The 12,378-nt window shown below is 39.2% G+C and overlaps 1 protein-coding gene across 1 annotated transcript; it reads left to right on the top strand.

The window, feature by feature from the left end:
- Window positions 1-9,327: 9,327 nt before the first annotated feature.
- Window positions 9,328-11,690, top strand: LOC101731619 (zinc finger BED domain-containing protein 1). Its single transcript, XM_004911169.4, has 3 exons — window positions 9,328-9,880; window positions 9,991-10,289; window positions 10,432-11,690. The coding sequence occupies exons 1-3, from the start codon at window positions 9,328-9,330 to the stop codon at window positions 11,101-11,103; spliced, it is 1,524 nt and encodes a 507-aa protein (XP_004911226.2). The 3' UTR covers window positions 11,104-11,690.
- The last annotated feature ends 688 nt before the right edge of the window (window positions 11,691-12,378 follow it).

The raw sequence follows: 12,378 nt of genomic DNA, 5'->3' as shown, positions 1-12,378 counted from the left end.
TTTAGGTGACAGCATTAGAAAATCAATCTTCTGTATAGAATTACAAAACCATATGCCAGACCCCAGCTGGTTGACAGCTCTGTTATTATTTTTATTATAATTATGTTGGGTTGAAAAACTCCAACATACTGTTCTTCTACTTCAGCTTTGACTTCAGCTTATTCTTCTGATTATTCTTTTTCAGATTTCATCCATTGAATTTAATTGGTTTAAATTTAAAATGCTGTAATCCTCACACTGTTTATGACAGGGTGCCCAAACTTTGAAGTTTGTCACTGGGTGACTTCAACTCAAGGTTAGAAAAAGTGGGCAGAGCCACCAACCATCAATCACAATTTACCTATTGACTTTTATTGGTTTAAATTTAAACTGCTGCCGTTCTTTAACTATTAATCCTAGGGTCCCTAAACCTTGCAGAGTTAGTCACTGGGTAACTGCAGTTCCAGGTTAGAAAAAGTGGGCGGAGCCACCAACCACCAATCAGATGTCACTCATTGACATTCAGTGGGGAAATTTAAATTGCTGCCATTCAGACACTATTAAAACCAGGGTCCCCAAACTTTGCACTGTGGTTTTACTATATAACTGTGGTCCAAGGTTAGAAAAACTGGGTGAAGCCAGAAAAGGCTCTGGGTGGAAAGTCTCTATTGAAAAACTGGGAGAATTCTTAGTATACTTGAATAGTGTACACCCAACTATTACATTTACAATGGAATGGAATAACACCACATTGCACTTTTAAGATATGAATATGACATATACAGAAGGGAGCTTTTCTACAACCCTGTAAAGCAAACCAGCTAACAGAAATCTACAAGTATTCATCCCCCAGGGCTCCTAAAAGGTTCATCTAAAAGTCAATTCACTCGGGTTAAACGTATAGCTTCTAATGACGAATTATATGACCTTGAATCATTAAAAATGGTTAAGAAATTTAAGGAAAAAGGTTATAATAAAATAGAGTTACTAAAAATTAGAGGCAAGGTTAAAAAAATACCTAGGAATGAGGTGAAACAACCGTCCGTTATTAATAAAGGACAACGTATACCTCTGGTCAGTACGTTTGACAATAATTCCAAGATTATTAGGAAGGGTGTTTTAACATATTGGGGGGTGGTTGGCTCTGACCCTTAAATATGGAGAGTTGTTTAACACAACCCCACTTTTTTCCTGCAGAAAAGGTAGAACTGTAGGAGATCTGGTTAAACCCAAAAGACACATGAGGCCAAAGGGACTGAAAAGAACAGTATTTACGAGAAGGTGTGGCATGTATCATTGTCATAACTGCAGTCACTGCAATGGGATTATCTCTGATGATAAGGCTACACACCCTTAAAAAGGGTCGAAGTTACCACTTAACAGTAACAGGAACAGTAACACCAAAAAATGAAAGTGTTTTAAAGTAATTAAAATATAATGTACTGGTAAAACTGGTGTGTTTGTTTCAGGAACACTACTATAGTTTATATAAATAAGCTGCTTTGTAGCCATGGGGACAGCCATTGAAGATTGGAAAAAAGTAGAAAAGGCACAGGTTACATAGCAGATAACAGATAAGACATCATTGAATTCTACAGAGTTTATCTGTTTGCTGCTATGTAACCTGTGCCTTTTCTCCTTCTGAATGGCTGCTCCTATGGCTACAGCAGGGTATTTATAGAAACTCTAGTAGTGTTTCTGAAACAAACACAAAACTTTTACCAGTGCAGGGTAGCAGTACATTATAGTTTAATTTCTTTGATATATTTTCATTTTTTGGTGTTAGTGTTCCTTTAAAGGTTGGTTCACCTGTAATAACAGCCAAGTGGTGTACTGCATAAAATGCCCTTGCGGTTTAGCATGTGTGGGACAGACAGCCAGATCAATAAAAATACAGTTAAATGAACATTAAAGCACCATCTGTAATTACCAACCACCAAAAGAAGTGAAAATTCCTCAAAGGAAGAAAGGGTAAAGAAAAATACACTGGCAAAGCATTTTTTTTAATGTGGGCATAAAATTGTCCAGTTCAAAAAATTGAAATCAAAGAAGGGCAAGATTTAAAGAAAATGATGTTGCAGAGGGAGTGTTTTTATGGATATGGACATTACAAACCAGGTACCCACGGGGGCTCAATGAGGAATACAATTTATCTTGTTATCTTTAGAACTGCTAACTTGCCTTCTCCTTTTCACAGACATGAAGTATGAAAAAGACCAGGATGAGAACCAGCTAGTTAAATAGGGTAAGACAGCTTTTTGCCTTGTATTTTGTATATTTGTGTGTAAAAACTTTTTTTTCACAGGTTTCATCATTTTCCTGTAATTTGGACTTGAATTTAAGTGGACTACATTGGGACTCATAACCTTCAATTATGAAATTGGACTGTCTATGGACTCTGTTATGAATTTTCCTTATGAACTTTTCCTTTTGGGAATTTTTAGGTGTGGTTTCTAATTATTCAAATTATCTATGATGTCATTAATTGTACCTTTAAATAGATATAATGCACAACGGTGTGTATGTATTCTGCCCTGAAATGTCACATTTTAAATAAACACGCAAGCTTTAAACCTGCTTGCAAATGACCTCTTGTGCCAGTGATTCCTTGAGAAGACATTAGTGTCTTCCACCACACAACCCTCAATTGATTTGTTTTCCTCTATAATAACAATCTTGTGCATGATAATAAATAAGCCAATATAAATTCATGTTGATAGAAAAACATTTGCTTTGTTTTTATTTTCAAATGTTTTTACATAGGTTTAATGCATCAAGGTAGAAATATCTCTTGTCCATAAAAAAACAGGTGCTAAGCATTCATAATAAAAGAGCCCATACCAGTATTTTGAAAAAGAAAATGGTATTGTTATGCCCCGCAGTAAACAAAGAACCTTGTATCTATTCAGCTATAAATAACTGCTACTAATACCCCTGAATGGCATTAGCTGTGGAATAGATGGGCAGGGAGGATGTGTATCTATAAATCATAATGCTATGGTAAGCCAGGTTGGGAGTGGCTGGGTTAGGGTTGGGCGACCTGCTCATCACTAAAGCATTTAGTGTGTGTCAAAAGCGTTTAGTGTGAGTCAGGAACAATGGGGTTGATTTTGAAATATCAGACTGGGTAATCCTGAAGAATTCCTGGCAGTTCAATATTTTCCATTTTATCAGAACTTGCTTGTCAGGAATATTTTTGTGAAAGAAAGTTTTTAATAAGCTGAAATGAATTCTCCATTTCTACACTTACTATTTAAACTGCAGCTACTAAAGGGAATGAAAACACAACTACATTTTTATAACTATATCAGTTTAGCATGTCATATATATCAACCATTTACGTAAATGAACGTATCGTTCCTGCCTTAAAGTATACTGTATTTGGAAGTTATTTTCAAAGATTAACAAAGAGTATTTACAGCACGTAAACCCTTGGGGGGGTTGAGAGGAGCTGTCTATTAAGGCAAATTATTTGTATGAATCAGAGGGCGTAGCATTTTAGCCAAAACAAAAACTATAGGTACATGGGTAATGTCACATTATGTGCATTAGTTCACTTCTATTGTTCATACTGTTCTGTATATCTTTTTGTGAAGATTGTACAAAACCAATGATAATTCATGCTGAAAGCTTCATTAAGTGCACAAACTAAATTAATGAATTTGTTTTCATTACATGTTAAATCCCTGCATAGGAATCTTTGAGGAACTATTTAGTTAATTTCTGCTGAGATATGAAGCTCTAAGGGGCACATTTACTTACCCACGAACGGGCCTAATGCGTCCGATTGCGTTTTTTCGTAATGATCAGTATTTGTCGATTTTTCGGAAAATTATCGCGACTTTTTCGTTGCCATTTCGAATGTTGCGCAAAATCTGGCGATTTTTTCGTAGCGTTAAAACTTGCGCGAAAAGTCGCGCCTTTTTCGTAGCCATTCTGAAAGTTGCGCAAAATGTTGCGATTTTTTCGTAGAGTTCGGATTCATTCAAGCTTCAGTATGGTGACTTTTCTTGGGCCAGGTTGGAGCTGCAGAGTGCCATTGAGTCCTATGGGAGGCTTCCAAAATCATGCAAAGTCTGAAAGTTTCTCCCGCCGCTTATGAGCGCTCAATACGAAAAAGTCACGACAAGATACGAGCGAATCGTAATGGCTACGAAAAACTCGCGTTTTTTCGCGCAAATCGTATTGGTAACGAAAAAGTCGCGACAATTTCCGAAAGGTCGTAAAGGCGCCGAAAAAATCGCAAAAAATACGAAAAAGTTGCAAAATGTTCGTTTTCCAATCGGAATTTTTCCAATTCGGATTCAAATTTGTGTCTTAGTAAATCAGCCCCTAAATGTCAGTTAATATGGTAGTATAAGTAGGGAGTATAAGAATATTACTCTGCTTCATACTAAAAGTTAACTCAAAGGTGAACAACCCCTTTAATGCTTATTTTAGGATATTGGGTCACTGTAAATCTTATTTGGCAAAATCTAGCTGTTTAGATCATAGTAGGAACTCTGTGCCTGGGGCATAAAACACCTAATAAAAGCATACATTTTATTTTGCGGATGTAGGAGTTATTTATCAGTAGGAGTTTCCTTTTTAGTGAAAATGACTAATTGATAATATCAGTTTCTTTTGTTTGAAGTTTTCTACAAATTCTATTCTACTTGATCATTTATCCTTACCATGTTCTAAAACAGGGGTCCCCAACCTTTCTTAATTGTGAGCCACAGTGAAATGTAAAAAGACTTGGAGAGCAACACAAGAATCAAAAAGTTCATGGAGGAGCCAAATAAGGGCTAAGATTGGCTATTAGGGAGCCTCTATGCACACTATCAGCTTACAGGAGGTTTTATTTGGTAGGAAATCTTGTTTTTATTCAACCAAAACTTGCCACCAAGTCAGGAATTCAAAAATTACTGCCTGCTTAGGGGGCACTGAGAGCAACATCCAAGGGGTTGGTGAGCAACATGTTGCCCCCAAGCCATTGGTTGGGGACCACTGTTCTAAAATATAAAATAAATGGTTTAGCATTAAAGATGATTTAGATATAAAGAAAAACACTGAAGAGAAACAAGAAAAAATGAGGGTAGAACAGACCCCTCCTACTTCCAACAAATGCAGCTCTATGTTAATTATCATAATTCTTGGTTTCCTTATGAGAATTAATATGACCAGTGATATCATTTTTAGCAGTAAGGTTGAACTTAACTGAAAACTACTTTTGCATCTAACACTAGATATTATAGCTTAAACATAAGCTGTTTTTCTAGAAACTTTTAGAAATGTCAGTGTATTTAAATCTTTCAAAAATGCCTATTAGTTCTGCAATATATTAAAAAAAAAATTAACAACTTAACTAACTTCCTTTCATTGTGTCCTATTTTATAATTTTTTCCATAGGTTCCTTACCCAACATTAAAAATAATTCTGAAATCGATGACTGTAAAGCATATGTATAGTTTATTTGTCATTGTTTGTCTTCTTAGTATATCATTATCTATAATACATTCATCACTGTTCGCTTATTTATGGGGTGCGTTCAGTTATTTAAGAATAATTTGTGGAGTTGTTGCTCCACGCATGATATTCTCCATTGCCAGTTTATACATTCCAACAAAGGTAAACTTTTATTTCCTTTTTGTTCTTTGAGCAAATGGCATCAGTGCCATTTCACTAACCTTATAATGCCAGTACCCTGCACTACAATGAGTATTGTTCATTCTATTGATGCATTAAATATTTGGTATCCCTTTGATCCTTTAGAATTTTGGGCCTTACTCTGCTTTCAAAGTGCATTGAACTCAGTAAGAGGTATTTATGAATACTCACAAACTTCTATCAATGCACCATTGAGAGTATTCTGTCTGGCTGTATCACCACCTGGTATGGCAGCTGTAATGCTTTGGACCGCAAAGCTCTGCAGAGGGTGGTGAGATCAGCAGAGCGCATCACCAGAACTGAACTGCCGGCCATGCAGGACCTGTACAGACAGCGCTGTAGGAGGAAGATGCAGCAGATCCTCTCTGACCCCAGCCACCCCAGCCACAGACTTTTCACGCTCTTACCATCAGGCAGGCGGTACAGGAGCATCCAGTCCCGCACCAGCAGATACAGAGACAGTTTCTACCCACTGCTGACATTCTGCCTAACACACACTCCCCATAACTACTGGACTCTTTGCAGTGTCACTTTAAGCAAAGCCACTTGAAATCCTCACTGCACAATATCAAATATTTCATTGCATTTGTTTATTGTAAATACTTGTACCTTTATTGCACACTTTTATTTATTTATTTATTTTGTCTATGTAAAGTTGGGAGGAACACGGGTCAAAAAAATTTCATTACAGTAATGATGCTTCATTGTTATTTGTATATGACAATAAAAACTTGAAACTCATATACTGTAACTTCTGATGATCGTTGATCTTTTTAAAAGCAGAACTCGAACTACAATACAGTGCATATTTTACATTCTTATTTCTATTGTGTCATGCCCAGGCAATATTGCCCTGGCATGGCATAGGGTTAACCCCTATCAACATCTGGTCGCAGGCTCCCACAGAGACCCTTAATTAAATATGCAACCAGGGACTGTGGCAAGGTGACAAATTCAGTATAGAGAGCAGACAATTCGAGGCCAGACATTTGGAGGGCAGGAAACCTGAGGCCATTGGTTTCTTTGATCTGTTGATCAAAGAGAGGCAGTTGTGGACCTAGAAGAACAGCAGGAGGGAACAGCATACAGAAAATATGGATTATAGAAAGCGATCCATATCTCCTTTGCTTTATTGTTCACATCCTCATAAATCATATATTGGTTATGAGGAGGCCCCATGCTTCCCAATGATACCAAACAGGGACTACCTATACCCACCAATTAGGAGATATCGTTTTTGGGGGACTGGGACATGAGACACCCCTCATGTTTGGTATCATTCTGATTGCCCAAATATGGGTTAAAGCAAGCCCATATTTTCATAATAATATTGGATACTTGCAAGTACCAATATTATATGACAAAAAACTGGCCAGAGAACTGCAGCTCTCTACAGGGGTTCCCAAGGGACAAGTGTCTGGACACTCCCTCCTCATGCATACGGTAATGAGGGAGGGTCCCAGCGGGACATAAAAAGGGCCACAGACCCAGGTATTCTTCAGCTCATATTTTGAGGTTCCAAATTTCTGTTGGAGTGTGAGCTCAATTTTCCAAACTCTTGCCTCAGGAGGACACAAAAGATAACTCGGTAACGTATTTAGGGTTTCTCTGTGTTTTATTCCCTTTTATTTTATTTACTGTTTGTATATATATGTCTCTTTTTGTAAAACCTTTTTAAATGCACTGTTTACCTTTGTAATATTAAATATAAAATTTAATAAGTTCTGTCCTTTGGCTCTATAAAGATCTCCACGTACCTTGTTTACATGTGAATATATTAACTGCTTGGCTGTGTGTGTGTTGAGTAGGGGGGCAAATTCTGTGTAAAGGCTAATTAATTAGTTGACTGTTAGCAGGAGAGGGTGTTTGTAAATTAACCCTAACTACATTAAGAAAGCTTGTGTGATATATTTGTGCATTAGGTTTCTATCGCTTGTTAATGATAGATGGTGGCAGCGAATAGTTATTTGGGGCGGTGGTGTGTTTGGGGGTGCCTGATGTTAGTCTAACCTGTGTGAAAGGTGACTGAGTGTAACCCCTTGTTGCCCCGTCTCCGTGTCATATGCGTCTGAGAGTGGCGTGTTTTGACATATTGGATGGTAAGTTCCCATTCCTTTATGTTAGTGTGATATGGTTTATTCTGTGTGTCTGCATTCCAACATGGCAACTTGGAATTTCCCAATTGTAATATTAATTAGTTCGAAGCACCTATTCCCACACCCATGTGTCTATTGCACTCATGCACTTCCCCACGACACTTTTCTATTAAAGTGTTGTGGGGAATATTTCTGGACCACGTGTGAGTGGCCATTTGGGTTCCAAGTGGAGCATTGCACTACATGTAAGTGAAACATATATGGATATGACAAAGATCAGTAGGAAGGCATAAGCATTGCTTTCTAAAGTAGCTCAAAGTGCCTACAGAGGAAACTTCAGAGTTCTTCATGCCACATATGTCTTCACACTGGTCATTTACATTCCTGCCAGTTGGAAGGAAAATAGGGATGTTTTGTTGCCTGAGGTAGCACAGATTTACAACGGGTGACAAAACATCTCATGTGCCATTATCCTAATAGGTTAAGGGGGTAGAATATGAGCAGAGTAATCTAGGTTCAAGGGGAATATTACTGCTTTAGCTAGTGCTGGGCGGTATACCTTTTAATACCGAATACCGGTGTTTTTTTTAAAAATTATATTCATTTTGCATATACCCCAATACCGGTGTGTCTGGGTACTCACCCGTGCAGGCCGGTCTCGCGCGCGTCCCGTTGTCCGTGTGTCAAAGCGCATGTACATATCAAAGCGTGCGCGTCCGCGACACGCTAACGGCGCTGGTTATGCGCATGCGTGGGGGGTATTTAACGCCTCCTCCTGTGCTATGTTGTCTGCGTCCTTGCCTGGGAAACTAAGCCTGCCTGATTTACCTTACGACTTTCTGTTGCCGATCCTTCGCTTGCCTGACTCTGATTTTCGTTTTTGCCTGCTGCCTGCCCAAGACCCTTCTTGCCTGCCTCCGACTTCGTTTTCTGCTTGCTGCCTGCCCAAGACCCTTTTGCCTGCCTCCGACTACAATTCTGTCTGCTGCCTGCCCAAGACCTCTGCCTGTTCCTGACTACGAGCTTGCCTTGCGTTTACGGCCTCCCTGGCTTTTCTCCTAACCCTCTCCTGTGTCCATTTTCAGGGGTACGGGTAGTGGAAGCTGTAGGGGAGAGTCATTTCTCCACAAGACATTCTCCGCTACGTTTTTCGTGACACCGGTGTGTGCGTACAAAGCGTCGGGAACACAGAGCGGTGGAACGTCCCTCTGCGGGAAATTGTTTGAGAGGGGGATTGTTTTGCGGTAGTACCAAACAAGCTGTATGCGTCTGCATGAGAGCGGTGGAAGCGCAGCCTGTGTGTGTTGAGCGGTGACCAGCATGGACGAAGAAAATGTCACGTACAAAGAGGAACTTCTTCCGAAAACAGGAGCCATGTTGGTTGTGTGGAAATACTTCGGCTTTAAAAAATCTGACGTTGAGCAAACAATCATAATATGTAAATGTTGTCGGGCTAAAGTTGTAGCCGCAGGAGGCAACACAAGCAATTTGCTTCACCACCTCCGCCACAAACATGTCCTGGAATACAAAGAATGCATGAAACTAAGATCTGCATCCTCTTCCACATCTGCAGGTAACGATAGAGTTGGCACTGCAACACAAAATGCGACTCAGACGTCACTCAAAGATGCGTTTACTAAGGGGACTGCCTACGACAAGAAAAGAAAATGGTGGAATGATATTACCAACACTATTACTTTCCACTTGGCTAAAGACATGGTACCGCTTCAAGCAGATGATTAAAGTACTGGATACCAGATATGTTTTACCAAGTCGAAATTACTTTAGCCGAACAGCAATCCCTAACTTGTACCAACAGCACAGAGCCAAGGTAGAAGCAGACTTGGCTACCGTTCGCCACTTCTCAGCAACAACTGATTTATGGTCTAGTCGGAGCATAGAGCCATACCTAAGCCTGACTGTTCATTTTATAAGTGACGACTGGGTGTTGCATAGTCATTGTCTGCAAACAAGCTTTTTCCCCGATGATCACACTGGCGAGTTACTAGCGGCAGGCTTGCAAGAGGCACTGGATTCCTGGGGGCACAGACTAGTGGCCATCACAACAGACAGTGGAGCCAACATCATTAAGGCAATTGACCTGAATAATTGGACAAGATTTCAGTGCTTTGGTCACAGGCTTCACCTAGCCATTGGTAAACCCTAGTTATTATATTAATTTGACTATACATTTAATTAATCTGACTGTTATAATAAATTATAAATACATAATAATAATAGTAATACCCTTTTGCCATTTTTACAGAGACAGCTATGAAAGATGACCGCATACAGCGTGCAGTTGGAGTCTGCAAAAAAATTGTGGCAGCCTTTTCATACTCATGGAAAAAAAGGAGGGAACTGGCCAAGGTACAGGATGAACTGGGTCTTCCAAAGCACCAGCTCACAACTGAGACGCCCACCAGGTGGGGATCACGTCAGATGATGATTCAAAGAGTATTAGAGCAAGAGAGAGCCATCAATCAGGTTCTAACAGCTGATAAAAAGTCAAGGCATTTAATCCTCAGGTGGCAAGATGTGGAAGTCCTGGAGGCTGTCAACAAGGTGTGTGGTTGTTTTTCTTTTATTATGTGCTATTTTTAGCAAAGCTCTTTTACTATTCATTTGCAGCCATCCAGTGAATGCACTTCTTTAATTTTATTGTTACACTGTAACATTAATGTCTCTCCCTCTCTCTCTCTGTCAGGTGTTGAGCCCACTCCAGGACTTCACAGATGCCTTATCTGGAGAGCATTATGTCAGCGTGTCATACGTAAAGCCAGTACTTCATCTGTTCAACACTACCATTCTTGCTGAGGAAGACAACAACACTGAACTGGCCAGGGATGTGAAGAGAAACATTCTAGCCTACTTGAACGAGAAATACTCCAACACAGACACAGATGACCTGCTCAATATCGCATCTTTCCTTGATCCACGATTCAGAACCACCTACACAAAGAAAGAAAATGTGAAACATGTCATTTCCAGAGCCGTGGAAGAAATCAAGTTACTCAAGGATCAACAGCAAGACCCTCTCCCTGGGCCTTCTGGTGCTGCAGCAGCTGCAGCAGAGCCTGTTGCTCCACCTGAGGAAAAGAGAAAAAAGTCCTTGTCCAGCTTTTTCAAAAAGCAGAGCACCAGCAGCATGGGCTGCAGCGGAGAAACACTCTCAGAGGAGGAAAACATCAAGATGGAGCTGAGAGCCTACTTGCAGACCACAGAGGTTGACAGTGATGCAGACCCTTTGCAGTGGTGGAGATGCTATCAGGCAAACTTCCCCCGTGTTGCAAAACTAGCTCAACAGTATTTATGCATACCTGCCACAAGTGCTCCGTCTGAGAGAGTGTTCAGCACTGGTGGCAATATCGTGCCATAGAGCAGCACTCAAACCAGATACTGTGGACCGTCTGGTTTTCCTTGCTCAAAATTTGTGATGGCTAACATGCATAATTTATGGAGCTTGTCCATGAGGTTGAAATATGTGCATTGTTTCAATGCTACAGGATAAGCCTACAAGCTATATTGCACTTCTTTTATATTTTTGATACTTGAATGAGTGTACTGTTCCTGGGGTTGAGCAATAGTATTTTTTATGCAAATTGCATACTTTTAGTTTACTATTATTATTTTATTATTTGTTTAAATGTGTGTATGAATGTACCTCATCTTGAAGCAAAGTCCGTATGGATGCAAGTTGCCTTAGTGAAGGTTTAGTTGTTTAAGAAGTTTTCAAGTTAAACTTCTTTTATATTTTAAATACTCGAATACTACCTGGTTGGATTTGAAGTAATATTATTAATGTTTCACAAAGTGAAAAGTTTCAGTCCTTTTGTATTTACCTGTTTTAGGTAATTTGCCTTAATGAAAGTTCAGTGGATAAAGTTTTCATTTTGCAGTTAGGGACATATTGTTTACATTGTAGCCAGTTTAAAGATGTTTTCAAGTTGCAAAACTTGCACAATAAAGTGTTGTGTATTTTGACTGCAAGTCATGAATTCTGATTTCTTCACCTCATTACAGTTATGAGTGCCACTGTCACCTCCTTGTGAACAGCAGCATTTTGTGAGACCAATCAAACCTGGGTTAATACTAGTCCGGTCAATGTAAGCCAATATACTGCAGTAATTATTCTCTAATTTATTAGGAAATGGGGTTAACATCTAATCATGCATGGAAAAAAAAAATACCGTCAAATACCGTGACACCGATATAAGTTTGAAAAATACCGTGATATAAATTTTTGGTCATACCGCCCAGCTCTAGCTTTAGCTATTTGAATCTCTGGGCTTAGTGTAGATTAATGGGTGCTTAATATTTAGGGAGATTACTAAGCCAGATAACTGATAGCTATCTTTCTTTTGGAAACAGACAGATGCCGGGTCTGACCTGTTTGCTCTGTTACTATTAATTGGAGTGATAAAGAAACCAGGTGTAGGTGGCTTGATTAATCCTAAAAATGACATGAAGAAAAGAAGCCTTAAATTGGATATTTTGGACATGATTTCAAAGTGAGCAGCTATTATGTATAGTAGACTGCTAGATATATTTTCAGTTTAAAGGGGCTCACCCAAGATGGCAATGCTACATATGCATTTATTCATAGTTGTTATTTAGACTATATTGCTAAAAATTAGGAATCATTTCTATTCAG

This window comes from Xenopus tropicalis, chromosome 1 (genome assembly GCF_000004195.4).
Source record: "Xenopus tropicalis strain Nigerian chromosome 1, UCB_Xtro_10.0, whole genome shotgun sequence".
NCBI classification, from domain to species: Eukaryota; Metazoa; Chordata; class Amphibia; order Anura; family Pipidae; genus Xenopus; species Xenopus tropicalis.
The sequence above is the reverse complement of the archived record's forward strand: the minus strand, read 5'-3'. Positions and strand labels throughout refer to the sequence as shown.

What these genes read in the sequence shown, in the direction of transcription:
- LOC101731619 (XM_004911169.4), top strand. Translation starts at nt 9,328, where the DNA reads ATGCGACTCAGACGTCACTCAAAGATGCGTTTACTAAGGGGACTGCCT. An exon ending in CAGGCTTCACCTAGCCATTG is followed by an intron (nt 9,881 to 9,990) that starts GTAAACCCTAGT and finishes CCATTTTTACAG; the next exon opens with AGACAGCTATGAAAGATGAC. An exon ending in TCCTGGAGGCTGTCAACAAG is followed by an intron (nt 10,290 to 10,431) that starts GTGTGTGGTTGT and finishes TCTCTCTGTCAG; the next exon opens with GTGTTGAGCCCACTCCAGGA.